At 41.3% G+C, this 12,706-nt stretch overlaps 1 protein-coding gene across 3 annotated transcripts in view; it reads right to left on the bottom strand.

Moving 5' to 3' along the window:
* Nucleotides 1-12,706, bottom strand: part of loco (locomotion defects) — a 414,382-nt gene that overhangs the window by 51,129 nt on the left and 350,547 nt on the right. For all 3 annotated transcript variants that reach the window (XM_053776659.2, XM_053776661.2, XM_053776660.2), the window contains exon 2: nt 1,660-1,785. In XM_053776659.2, coding sequence (XP_053632634.1) covers nt 1,660-1,785 — 126 coding nt within the window. The remainder of the gene's footprint in view (nt 1-1,659; nt 1,786-12,706) is intronic.

Here is a 12,706-nt window from a genome sequence, read left to right as displayed (position 1 = left end):
CCGGCCGGGGGTATGGTTTACTTCTACTTACACTTAGGTCACACTACACATACATGTACAGGCATATATATATATATACACACATCCCTCTGGGTTTTCTTCTATTTTCTTTCTAGTTCTTATTCTTGTTTATTTCCTCTTATCTCCATGGGGAAGTGGAATAGAATTCTTCCTCCGTAAGCCATGCGTGTTGTAAGAGGCGACTAAAATGCCGGGAGCAAGGGGCTAGTAACCTCTTCTCCTGTATATATTACTAAATGTAAAAGGAGAAACTTTCGTTTTTCCTTTTGGGCCACCCTGCCTTGGTGGGATACGGCCGATGTGTTGAAAGAAAGAAGAAAGATATATATATATATATATATAAAGAATATAAAATATATATATATAAATATATATATATATATATATATATATATATATATATATATATATATATATATATATATATATATATATATATACAGTGGACCCCCGCCTTACGATATTAATCCGTTCCTGAGAGCTCATCGTAAACCGAAATTATCGTTAGCCAAATTAATTTTCCCCATAAGAAATACAGTGGACCCCCGCATAACAATATTATTTCAATCCAGAAGTCTGTTTGGGTGCCATTATAGACCGAATTTGTTCCCATAAGAGATATTGTGAATTAGATTAGTTCGTTTCAGACCCCCAAAAATACACCTACAAAAGCACGTACAAAAATACACTTACATAAGTAGTAGAGTTGGGAGCTGATCGTTATGCGGGGGTCCACTGTAATGGAAATCAAATTAATTCGTTCCTGACACCACAAAGTATGAAAAAAACAATTTTTTTACCATGTGAAATATTAATTTTAAATGTATACACAAACTGAAGACATGCACAATTACTACCCTACTAAGAATAGAATACATGGCACTTTATTGAAGATCTGGTGATGATTGATGGGATGGGAGGAGGGGTGAGTGTGGAAGTTATTGTTTAGAAGGGAAATCCCCTTCCATTAGGACTCGAGGTAGCAAGTCCTTTTCCTGGGTTACTTCCCTTTTTCTTTTAATGCCACTGGACCTCTGTCACACAACAAATCTGTCCATAGAGCTCTGTACCTCCCGTTCCTTTAAGATTTTCCTAAAATGGGCCATAACATTGTCATTGTACAGGTTGCCAACACGGCTTCCAGTAGCTGTGTCAGGGTGGTTTTCATCCATAAAGGTTTGCAGTTCAACGCACTTTGCACACATTTCCTTAAGCTCTTTTTTCAATTCCATACTAATTCTCGCCCTTTTTACCACAGGGATGGCACTAGAAGTTTTTTTGGGGTCCATGGTGACTTATATTGCAGTTATAAGCACTAAAAACACTGTACCAAATGTATGCGTAGATGCAATCACACTGGCTGGCTTGTAAACACTGGCACCCACGAGGCAGCTGAGGCCACACGTGGGATGCGTCCCGGACGAATCACGTAAGGCGAGTTTTTTTTATCTGAGGCGAGGCAAAATTTTTGCGTTCAAATGCTTCGTATGGCGGATTTAACGTAATGCGTAATGCGATGCATTTGTAAAGCGGGGTCCACTGTATAATTTTGACTAGGATGATGTAACACTCTCCGTGAATTATAGGTTACGAATCTATTTAAAAAAATTGCCACCTATGAAGGTATGAACAACAGACCTTGCCAATTTCTGTATCAGAATGTGCCGAAGGATCCTGCTGGTGGCCACCATTGTGTCTTGAGCTGTTGAAGTGCCGGCGGAGAGAGTTGCTTCGTGTCCACTTCTTTTCAACACCACCATCAACCTAAAATTTTAAAAATAGAGGGTTACTAAACTTTGCTCAATAATTTCTTAACTTCCAACAGTCTAAATTCATACAGTTGTGTATTAATTTACTCCTTAATTTGTTACAATACTGGCTCACTGAATTTTTAACAGCTCTGGCTTTTACTTATCAATCACTTGAATTTTTGAGGTACCATACTGTAAAAGTCATTCATTACTATTGTAATTCACCAACGTGCCCAAAAATGTTTTCTGAAAATTTCATTATTATTATTACTAGTCTAGGTTATGTATCAAAATGACAACAAAATCGTATTTTATATTCTTTTCAATCAAATACAGTAGGTATATGCTGGCCTTAACTTACTCATTCTTTCAACAAATCAACTTTTATCAAGTTACAAATGGTATATAAAAATGACAGGCTGAAGAATAAGACATTATGCTCCAAGGGTGATGGACTAATTACATTAGCTACCTCTCCAGTTTCTCTACTTTATATTCCACCAATGCTAATGTCTCTGTAATAGTCTGATGAAGCTTGCAGCTTAGGCAAAACATTTAATCAGTAAAGATTCTTTGTGTTGTCCGTGTGTCTTACTCTTCAACTTTTATCATTCTGGATTTTAATTGTTCACTTAACTCATGGATCCTGCACTCACCACTTCTCTTTACCTTCCCACAAAACCAAACTCACCGCTAAATGTTCCAAGGACCTGCTAGTGGCTGCTGGAGGCTTTCCTGGATCTAGGCAAGCTGCCATAATCATGCTGAGTCTCTTGTCCTTCCTAAAGGACTGCCCTTGTAAATTTGAATCACGACGGATGGTTACAAAATGTTCCAAGGGCAAACTTTTGTGCCCATCTACCATTTCTTCTACATTTGTAGGAGGATCATCACCCAAACAACTACTATTTATTGATGCACAATCCGAATCACCAATGTTTGAGCGGTGACTACCCTTACGACAACTCTCACACTGTCCTGTATCCTCACAATCAACATAATGAAGTGGAGATTCAGACCTTATTTCTGGGGAATCAGAGTGATTTTCTTCCGTACTGTCTGGGTCCAGAGTTTCGTCACTTGAAGAGAGGCCATCATGGATGGTTTCCCTTACCTCAGAGATGCTAGGTAGGTTATCCATATTCTTCTAATTATTTTCTTAATTACTGGAATTTCAAGTACTGTAGTAAGTACAGTATAACTACAATACATAAAAATTCTTTTTATTGCTTCATTGTCCAAAGTTGGCTTTTGAAACTTTCGTATCATGAAGTATCTAAAATTATTAATTTTAATGAAGAGAAGTGCATCATATGTAGCTTTCAGTTGCATCCATTTCATTTCCTCTGCTAATACAATATTAACCAATGTACAACATTGCACTGCAGTAGTAAAGGCCATTAAATTATTATGGAACTTGCAAATTCTGAGCAATATTGTATCAGGTTACAGGAAAATGATACATTATACTGCACTGTGCATCATTGTGAAATACGTAAATACAGAATTCTGTACTTTAGATTTTTAAAATACTTCCATTTTCCAAACAAATTTATTGTCATATAAGAGCTGATGAAAATAATATATATCCACCAACGGAATACATAGAAAATGTACCCCCAAGCAAGGGACCTAATATAAATTTAAACCTTCCGAAATTTCATAAAATTAATACTATGTAACAAGAGTCAAAACAGCAGCAAAAAAATAAAAAATTACAAGGGGCAGGATACAAGAAAAAATCTACTAAAAGTTGAAACCTAAATAGGTAACTTAGCAGTGGTTTGAAAGAACAAACCATCAATGATGTGCCCAGTTTATGTAAAATTCATTGAAAAGTCTGTACTCATACATAAGAGGTAAAAATCACTAGAACAACTAAGCACAAGACGTCTGTTAGATACATACACGACAGTTCAGCAATTTTCCAGCATGGTAATAACTATAAATATAATAACTGGGAAGCTACTTCCATGATACAATATAGAACAAACTGTCTACTTTATACGAGTGCTAAATCCTTGAGCTGGACATGATTGCTTATTGCTTAACATCTCGATTCCATCATCTATCTCAAAAGGTCAGTGGAAACCTAATGCTCTTTCCTTAAAGCCATCTGTTACTGTGCCTGCCTCTGTATAAAACCATCTTTTGCACCTTTTTTTTTTTTAAGTCCACTCTTGCTCCTCTTCATCCTTCTCTCGCTGCTTTACTTTATTCCTACTCTTATTTTTATGCCCAATTCTTGCTTTTTTCCTCCTCATTATCCTTATCCTCTTACTTTAACCCCTAATCTCTATAGTCAATTTTATTTAATCTCTATCACTATCGCCAGCTTTTTTTAATTCCCATCCCCATCACATGCCTTTTTTCTTTAACCTCTCTGTGGTCCAAGACTTCAATTTACTACCAGCAGATATCCCAAAAAATAATGCCGGAAAAAGTGTACAGGTTCTCAAGAGGTAAAGAGATTACTACCTTCACCAAATCAACCAGGTTGTGATGGATAAGTGGGGCCAGCAACAGCCTGGTTAAACAGGTAATCAACAGAGAAATCTGGCCCCAGGCTGGTCTTCGAAGGTATAAGGACTCTCAAAACCAGTCACAGGTAAAGTTCACTTTGCGAACTGCCTCTCCCTGAACCGGATTTTGACATGATGAGGTCCTAAACTATGTCAAGTTTAATTAGTTCTATACCAAACATTCAGATTTATTTTTCAATGAATACTGGAAAATTTTACCATTTATTTTTTCTTAGTTTATGCCTAAAATCGGCAACAGATTTCTTTGTATCAGTACAACAGAATGACTTATTATTACTGTAAATTTACCTGAAACATTTGCACTGGAGACCGTTGAATATATTTTAGTTTTTTCTGAATATGGCGTTGCATTAGTCTGGCCTGAGACAAAGTGCATGGTCGTGTTAACAATCATTTCTACAATGTCAAGTGGATTACAGTAATGTAAGGTACATTGGCTGAGTCGAATGCAATTACAATTTTCTGGGCACAAGCCCAGTATTCTCTACAGACAAACATTATCATGATTATTTCCCCGAAATCTTTTCAGAAAGAAGAAAAAAAAATTACATCATAACTGTGACAGGCCAAAGCATACTACAATTTCCCTTATATATATATACGAACAAAATGTATCTATTATGAAAACACACTAACTAAAAGTACCACATTAACAACAAATATCAGTGCCACAAAACAGCAATAGCTAAGAAACGTAGGACAACGCCAATGAACAGTCAACAGCACAAGCGAATTACATACAAGCAGCAAAATTCACGAGATTCTCGTATAATCTTGCACAAGCCATCGACAAGCCTTATGTAAACTCTACCTTCTCGTCGTCTGATGAGGTCACTTGCTCCTCGTCCTTGCTTGCACTCTTTGAAGTGCTCGAGATAAAACGTTTTCTTGATCTTCCTTTACGGAACTTCGAGGTTTTAGATGACGATGCCATGGATGAATTCATATTGGAAGACAGTGCCGAAGGGCTGGGAGACTTTTGCTTGAGGGAGCGGTCGTGAGGTAGTCTCTTCAGTCCAGGAATCACGTTTCGCGTCTTAGTGTCAGCAGCCGCCTTTTTGGTTGGTCTTGTGGTCCCGATCCTCTTGAACATGAGAGACTCCCCTCCATCTGTGTTGACCCCGAAAAACGCTTTGAGAGACGTGACACTGCTCATGAAAGTACTACTCGAGCAAGGATCACTTTTTCTCTTCGACTCCGCTATTTCCACCATGCTCTCGGGCCGATGTCCGCTATTCCTCTTAAAAGATTCACCGCCCCTTCTTTTGATTATTCCTTCCAGATCATTGTGTTCCAGTGAGGTGAATGATCTCACGAGGACATGCCGATTAGGCAAATCTTCTGCATGCATGGCACACCTGATGGGTGTAGCTACCAGCATGCCTGACCTGCCGGCATGCTCCATCAGAAATGCTGAGGAACCCGGTTGTGTTTCTTTGGTATTCTTCTCAGAGATCTTGGGCGCTGATTTCTTATGTCGCAACATTGTGTACACCTAAAAGTTCGTGGTGTCAACATTTAGAAATAAACACACGCAAATAATTCTGAAAATGCGACATTTTTAATTACATTATAGACCCAGCTTTGTTATAAGGGTTACTCGCTCACTGAAAAGCACACGATGACGACCTACAACTGATGGAAGGATGTCACATGAACCAACATATAATGAGTGCTAAATTAGGTATCATACGGAATTAACCAGTCACATATCTCGTTTAAATTATATAAGCCTTCAACACAAATTACTAATGAAGAGGCATAACAACGAAGATGAGTAGGGAGGTTGGGGGGGGGGGTGCTTGGGAAGGATATGTTTATGACAAATCCCAGTGAAGCAGTTTGCATATACTCACTCTGGACGGTGTGGGTATCACTTAATCACTGTAGTACACACCAGCATGTGTAATACAGCAAACGCTAATCACCAGTCCTCAGTGCTAAATGTTTCACGGGTTTAGAGTTTCTTGCTAATATATTGACAATAATGACCTGCATGCCAACCTGATCAGTTAGCTTCCACACACCGGCTTGGCTAACTGGAAATGATTTTAAGGATTTTCTTCATATTTTCTATTATATCCACATTAAACACTTGCATATTGTCGGAATAAGTTTCTGTATAATTGGACAAGTTTTTTTTTTTCAGGAGGTGCACGATCAGCCGGTCATCAGGAAAGTCTGGTCTCTCACCGAACTGTGAGAAAAGAACTATGGGAACAGGTCACTATTGCAGCGCGCGAACCGCCAGCAAAAAAAAAAAAAAAAAAACTCACAAGAGTGGTATTATTACTACACCTCTGTTCCCACCTTTCACTACAACAACGGTGTTGCTATGCGGTTCAATTATTCTACTTGTCAGCAGTTGGTAATGTCAACACTGGGAAGCACACGCTTGCACCACACCACCACACAACTCGTGACTAATATGACATTCCGGGACCAGTCCTACACCCACACCAAGACCAGCCCTACATCCACACCAAGACCAACCCTGCATCCACACCAACACCAGGACCAGCCTGACATACACGAACCAGGACCAGCCTGACATACACGCACCAGGACCAGCCATACACCAACACACCAGGACCAACCCAACATACACGCACCAGGACCAGCTCTACACCCACACACCAGGACCAGGCCAACATACACGCACCAGGACTAGCTCTACACCCACACACCAGGACCAGGCCAACATACACGCACCAGGACCAGCCCTATATACACGCACCAGGACCATCCCTACAAACACGCACCAGGACCATCCCTACAAACACGCACCAGGACCAGCCCTACATACACCATAGCCATCCACATGTACACACTGCAACCAGCCCCCTACACACACACACACACACACACACACACACACACACACACTACGCTGGCATTTAAAACAATAACTAAAAAAAATCACAGTACAAAGTTATCAAGAGGCTGGAATTTGACTTGGCGGAGCTAATTCGATAACAAAATAGTCAAAGATTTTGTTTGCACCTTTCACATGGTTGACAGTACCAGTTTTTTTATACATGTCAAGTGTTTAACAACATTCACTATAAATTAAAATTAAAGATCAAATCCTATTCCTGATGTGAATATTCCTGCGCCAAGCACCATTAGTGTTAGCAGACATCTCAGTGCGAAAGAGTGATGTCACCGAGTATTACAGGTATGGTATGGGAGGAGATATTTAAAGTAGTAGCAGGTTGGGGGGGGGGTGGCTGTACCACTGTCATAGTGATATTACAAGTCTGCACCGTGTTATGCTACAAAGGTCACAGGCACAGCTCTCCCCCCCCCCCACCACACACACACACACTGTACCATAACGCGCCCGCAGTACGTCCACCACTCGCAGTAAACACCACGCAACGCTGAGATATAATTTATCTTAATCCAACCACGCAACGTGAGATATAATTTATCTTATCCAGATTATTTTATCAAGGGGCGTGTTTTCGAACTTATATGCAGACCAAGATGTACATCCTTGGAGGAAGTCGCGTAGCACTGGAGACACAGGAAGTGATAAGTGTCCTGCTACTGAAGCCGCTGTTGCTGGAGTGCTGAAGCTGTTGTTATTGCTGCTGTTCCTCCCGCTGGAGGTGTTGCTGCTCGAGCATCTGATGTAGTGGGCTTATTACTACGTAAGTAGGAGGACCTGTATGTAAACGACAGCAGCAGTAAATGAAGACAAGGACCAGCCTCTGAGTGGCTCGTCAGGTGGCAGCAGTGCCAGGAGCAGGTCTAGGCCAGAGGCAGAAGCAACACAGGTGAGTGCCACCAGGTGAAGTAGTCGAGCAGTCACTGTAACTCCTGGTGAAACAGGGATCACTAGAACAGCAGCTGACACTCTGTACTATCACAGTATTTCCTCTCAAATCTGGGATTTCCCGTCACTTATCGTCTTCACGCAGACAACGCACTCCTCAAGATTTTGTTTAAATGACTTTAAGAAACATACTTGCTATAGCTACAATAACAATGTTTTCATTTACCAGAGAAGGATACGTTTTATAGTACTGCAGGCCTAGTAAATTAGTTATTTAACCGGAAAAACAGACAACAAGCCAAAGGAGATGACAACGACGCAGTAAACAGTTTAGGCCTTTATTATAGCAACGTTTCGCTACAGAAAACTTGTATTGAGTTATAACTTGATAGAACTCTCACCGAGAGAAAAGTTATAACAAAAGGTTAAGGTGTTTCATGCGTCTTCGTCATCTTGACTTTTAACTCTTGCAGTCATCACCAATGGGGTCCACCACCACTGCCACAGCAACAACAATCAAGTTCTGTGCTATAATCCACTTTCAGTGCTACTTGAGAACCGCCAGTACGTGTAAAAAAGAAACGATGTGAAATACCAAGTGTAGGCTTGGCCTCTGGCCGAGAAGCACCTGGAGGGGAGGTGCTCAGAACTGAGCACCTGCAACAAACTATGTTGGCACTTGGAGACCTGGTGCTCTCAGCAGCACCTGGAGGGGAATACCGACAAGATGCTAGGGTAGCACCTGGAGTGCAGCACACACAAAAGGCTTAGGTAGCTCCAGAAGGGCAGGTGCTCTGGGAGCACCCACCAGCCGCCGCGAGACGCCAGCCTAAACTCCCTCGCCTCACACAAGACATCGACCTTCGTATCACCACTTATCTCTGCTTACTGCCTCGCTCTTATCTCTCTGCTGAGTTACCAAGGCTCACACACCACATACCTCAAAACAACACTTCTAGCCACCATCTGCCTCTACTGTGCCTCACAACACACACTACTTCCACACTGCTCGCCTCCACATAACATACCTCCTCCACACACCCTCCACAATGCTTACCTCCATACACACACACACAAACACACACACACACACACACACACACACACACACACACACACACACACACACACACACACACACACACACACACTGTACACCTTGTACTTCAGGCTCATATTGAAGTATGCATGACCAGTACGGAACCCACACCGGGTCAAGCACGTCAAGAAATTAGGAAAAGTGCAAAGATTTGAAACAAGACTAGTCCCAGAGCTGAGGGGGATGTCCTACGAGGAGAAATTAAGGGAACTCAATCTGACGACACTGGAGGACAGGAGAGAGAGAGGGGGGATATGATAACGACATACAAAATTCAGAGAGGAACTGGCAGAATGTTTCAGTGATGGAACATAGCAACTGAAAGTTAAAAACTCAGATGAGCCACAGAGATGTTATAAAGTGTTTCTTCAGTCACAGAGTTGTCAGGAAGTGGAACAATCTAGAGCGTGAAGTAGTGGAGGCAGGATCCATGCATAGCATTAAGAAGAGGTATGATAAAGCTCATGGAGCAGGGAGAGTGGACCTAGTGGCGACCAACGAAGAGGCAGGGCCAGGAGCTGTGACCCGATCCCGGCAACCAATATGAGTACACATAGGTGAATGCGCACACACATACACACACACACACACACACACACACACACACACACACACACACACACACACACACACACACACACACACACACACACACACACACCTACTACTACGCGCACACAAATACGCCTAGTGTCTATCGACAAGTGCATCTCACAATTAGTAACCACCTCCAAACCACCCGCCTTTGCACAGTAAAAAAAAAAATGCTACTAAGAGTATTAAGAAATGGGACCAAGATTTATGACTCGATACCTGCAAACACAACTGGATGAATACACTCACTTCTGCACCACCCTGTCACATCGCACGTACCTCTCACACCACTTCCATACTACACCCACCTCCCACAACACCCATCTTTCCATACGTTAGTGTGTCTTTTATATTTTTGGACAAAATTGCATTTTTAATACCAAGTAACTGAATCAATAAATTCAAAAGCTTGCACGACATTTTACTGATCTGAAATCATTACACATTTGAATATAAAATTATACACTAAATGCAAACTATTGGAACATAAAGCTCGTATTCATTATAAAAGTCACAGCTATAAAGCGTCTTCTTACCTACCTGGTGTCTCCCCGGACAACGTTCCGGAGATCAATCTCGCGGTCCAGTCTTAGACCAGGCCCTCTGGTTAACACTCAGCTCAGCTCACCTTATCAGGAATGGTTTGCAGAGCTTTGTCAAGTTTCCTCTTGAAGACGAAGATTTGTTGGTGATTTCCCTTTATTCATTAGTATACTTTTTACACCCTGACTGCGTCTCCTGCTCTTTTTAAATATTGTAATCGATAACACTGAAATTAACAACACTGCTATTTCTTAAATAACCCCTAACCCTGTGACGTTGATTGTTACCGCTAGCACAACCGTATACTCTGCTCCAGGTCAACACTTATGCAACTGTGCATTCATCAAAAATCGCAGCAAAAAGTATCAAGAGATCTTAAATATTTTATAAAGCTGGTGTCTAGACAGGCATCTTTACCTTTGAGCGGTTTTTACTATCGGCCCAGACTAAGATCAGACCTCCCTGGTGACAGTCTGGTCACCAGACCTCCCTGGTGACAGTCTGGTCACCAGACCTCCCTGGTGACAGTCTGGTCACCAGACCTCCCTGGTGACAGTCTGGTCACCAGACCTCCCTGGTGACAGTCTGGTCACCAGACCTCCCTGGTGACAGTCTGGTCACCAGACCTCCCTGGTGACAGTCTGGTCACCAGACTTCCCTGGTGACAGTCTAGTCACCAGACCTCCCTGGTGACAGTCTGGTCACCAGGCTCTTGCTGGCTTTCTTGCCAACATGTTCGTTACAGTCTCTTGATACCACACTTAATAATAATTATTATATTATTATAAAGAATAATAAGAAAAAATCTTAAACCCGGAAAAGATAATTAATAAAACAGAGTAAAAGCTAAACAAGCACAAACATAAACATTGAATCGCAAAGAATAAAGCTCACAATATATAGTAATTAGAACAAGTGACAAGTAACTCAAACATGTCGGTCTAGGACGGGCTGGAATGTCGTCTAGTTTCATCTCCAGTTTGTGATTTAAGAGAGTTTTTGAATCACCTTCGTGATGGAGGAAGGATCAGCTGCAAGTATCATGATGACTGGTATAAACCTTGGTAACAAATGCCGACAAGTTGGTTTAGAAAGACACGTAAGCAAACACTATAACATATTTATTAGAAAACGTTTCAGTCCTGGGACCTTGATCACTTCTAACCGTTAGAAGTGATCAAGGTCCCAGGACTGAAACGTTTTCTAATAAATATGTTATAGTGTTTGCTTACGTGTCTTTCTAAACCATCATGATGACTGTTGATGTCACAGTGACACTACACTTGTGTACAACACGGGAAGCTTCAATATCGCCAAAGTTCTAGCTAGACTAATTTAAAGTAGTCAGCGCACAGTTGTCAGCTGACGCTACTAACAACTGACCTCCACATTATATATTTCTCTGTTTTAATGTCTGTATTAGATTGATTAAGCCTTCTAGTGGGCGAAACGTTTCCATAATAAAGTCACCTCACCTTAAATGAGTCTTATACATTTGTTGACATTAAATACGTGCTTCTTAACACTGCTCCTATTGCTCCTATATCCTTGTAAATGTAAAACAAATAACATTGCCAGAGGCTACCATCGTGCCCCCACTACAATCCATCAATCTTGATGGGTTGAACACATCGACTCCAGGCTGAGGGACTGAGCACCCCAAACTTCTCATCTTCCAACTTTTTCTGCATTTGACTGAAGACACCACTGATTGGCGAAACTTTTCCAGAGTGGAGATACCCAAATGTTGAACAAGTGTCTTATTTATCAACTACAGGCAGCAAACAGAATACACACATTCACAATAGTTCCCTTAAGTTATAAGATATCAGCGTGCAAATACAAGGACCACTTTCCAATACCACTTAAGCATGGTATCAATGTGCAGACACAAGTACCACTCCAACACAACTTAATTCAAGAACCCAGATCACCGAGCCAAAGTGAAAGACAACCCCAAACAATAAAATAAATAAGTGAGAGCTTCATCCTAAGTCAGACACCAACACCACCACCACCACCACCAACACCACCACCACCACCACCGGTACGTACACCGAGAGATGTACATGCAGTGAGAGGTGTAGATACCCGTGCAGGTGGTGTTGAGAGATGTACATCTATCGACATACACACCTGAGTGTATATACACCACTCGGTGTATATAAAATACACCGAGTGGTGTATATACACTCAGTGTATCTACACTGAGTGTATATACACTTTCAGGGTAGATATATGAGTGTATCTACCCTGAAAGATAAAGTACATCTCTTGGTGTATATACTACGCTCAGAGTGCCGCCATCTTTTCTGGCAAAATTAGATGAAACGGCTGACACAAAAAGCTGTTTATTGCGCAGCGTCAGTCAACC

Source organism: Cherax quadricarinatus, chromosome 13 (assembly GCF_038502225.1).
Source record: "Cherax quadricarinatus isolate ZL_2023a chromosome 13, ASM3850222v1, whole genome shotgun sequence".
Taxonomy (NCBI): domain Eukaryota; kingdom Metazoa; phylum Arthropoda; class Malacostraca; order Decapoda; family Parastacidae; genus Cherax; species Cherax quadricarinatus.
This window is presented reverse-complemented; position numbering and strand designations above follow the sequence as displayed.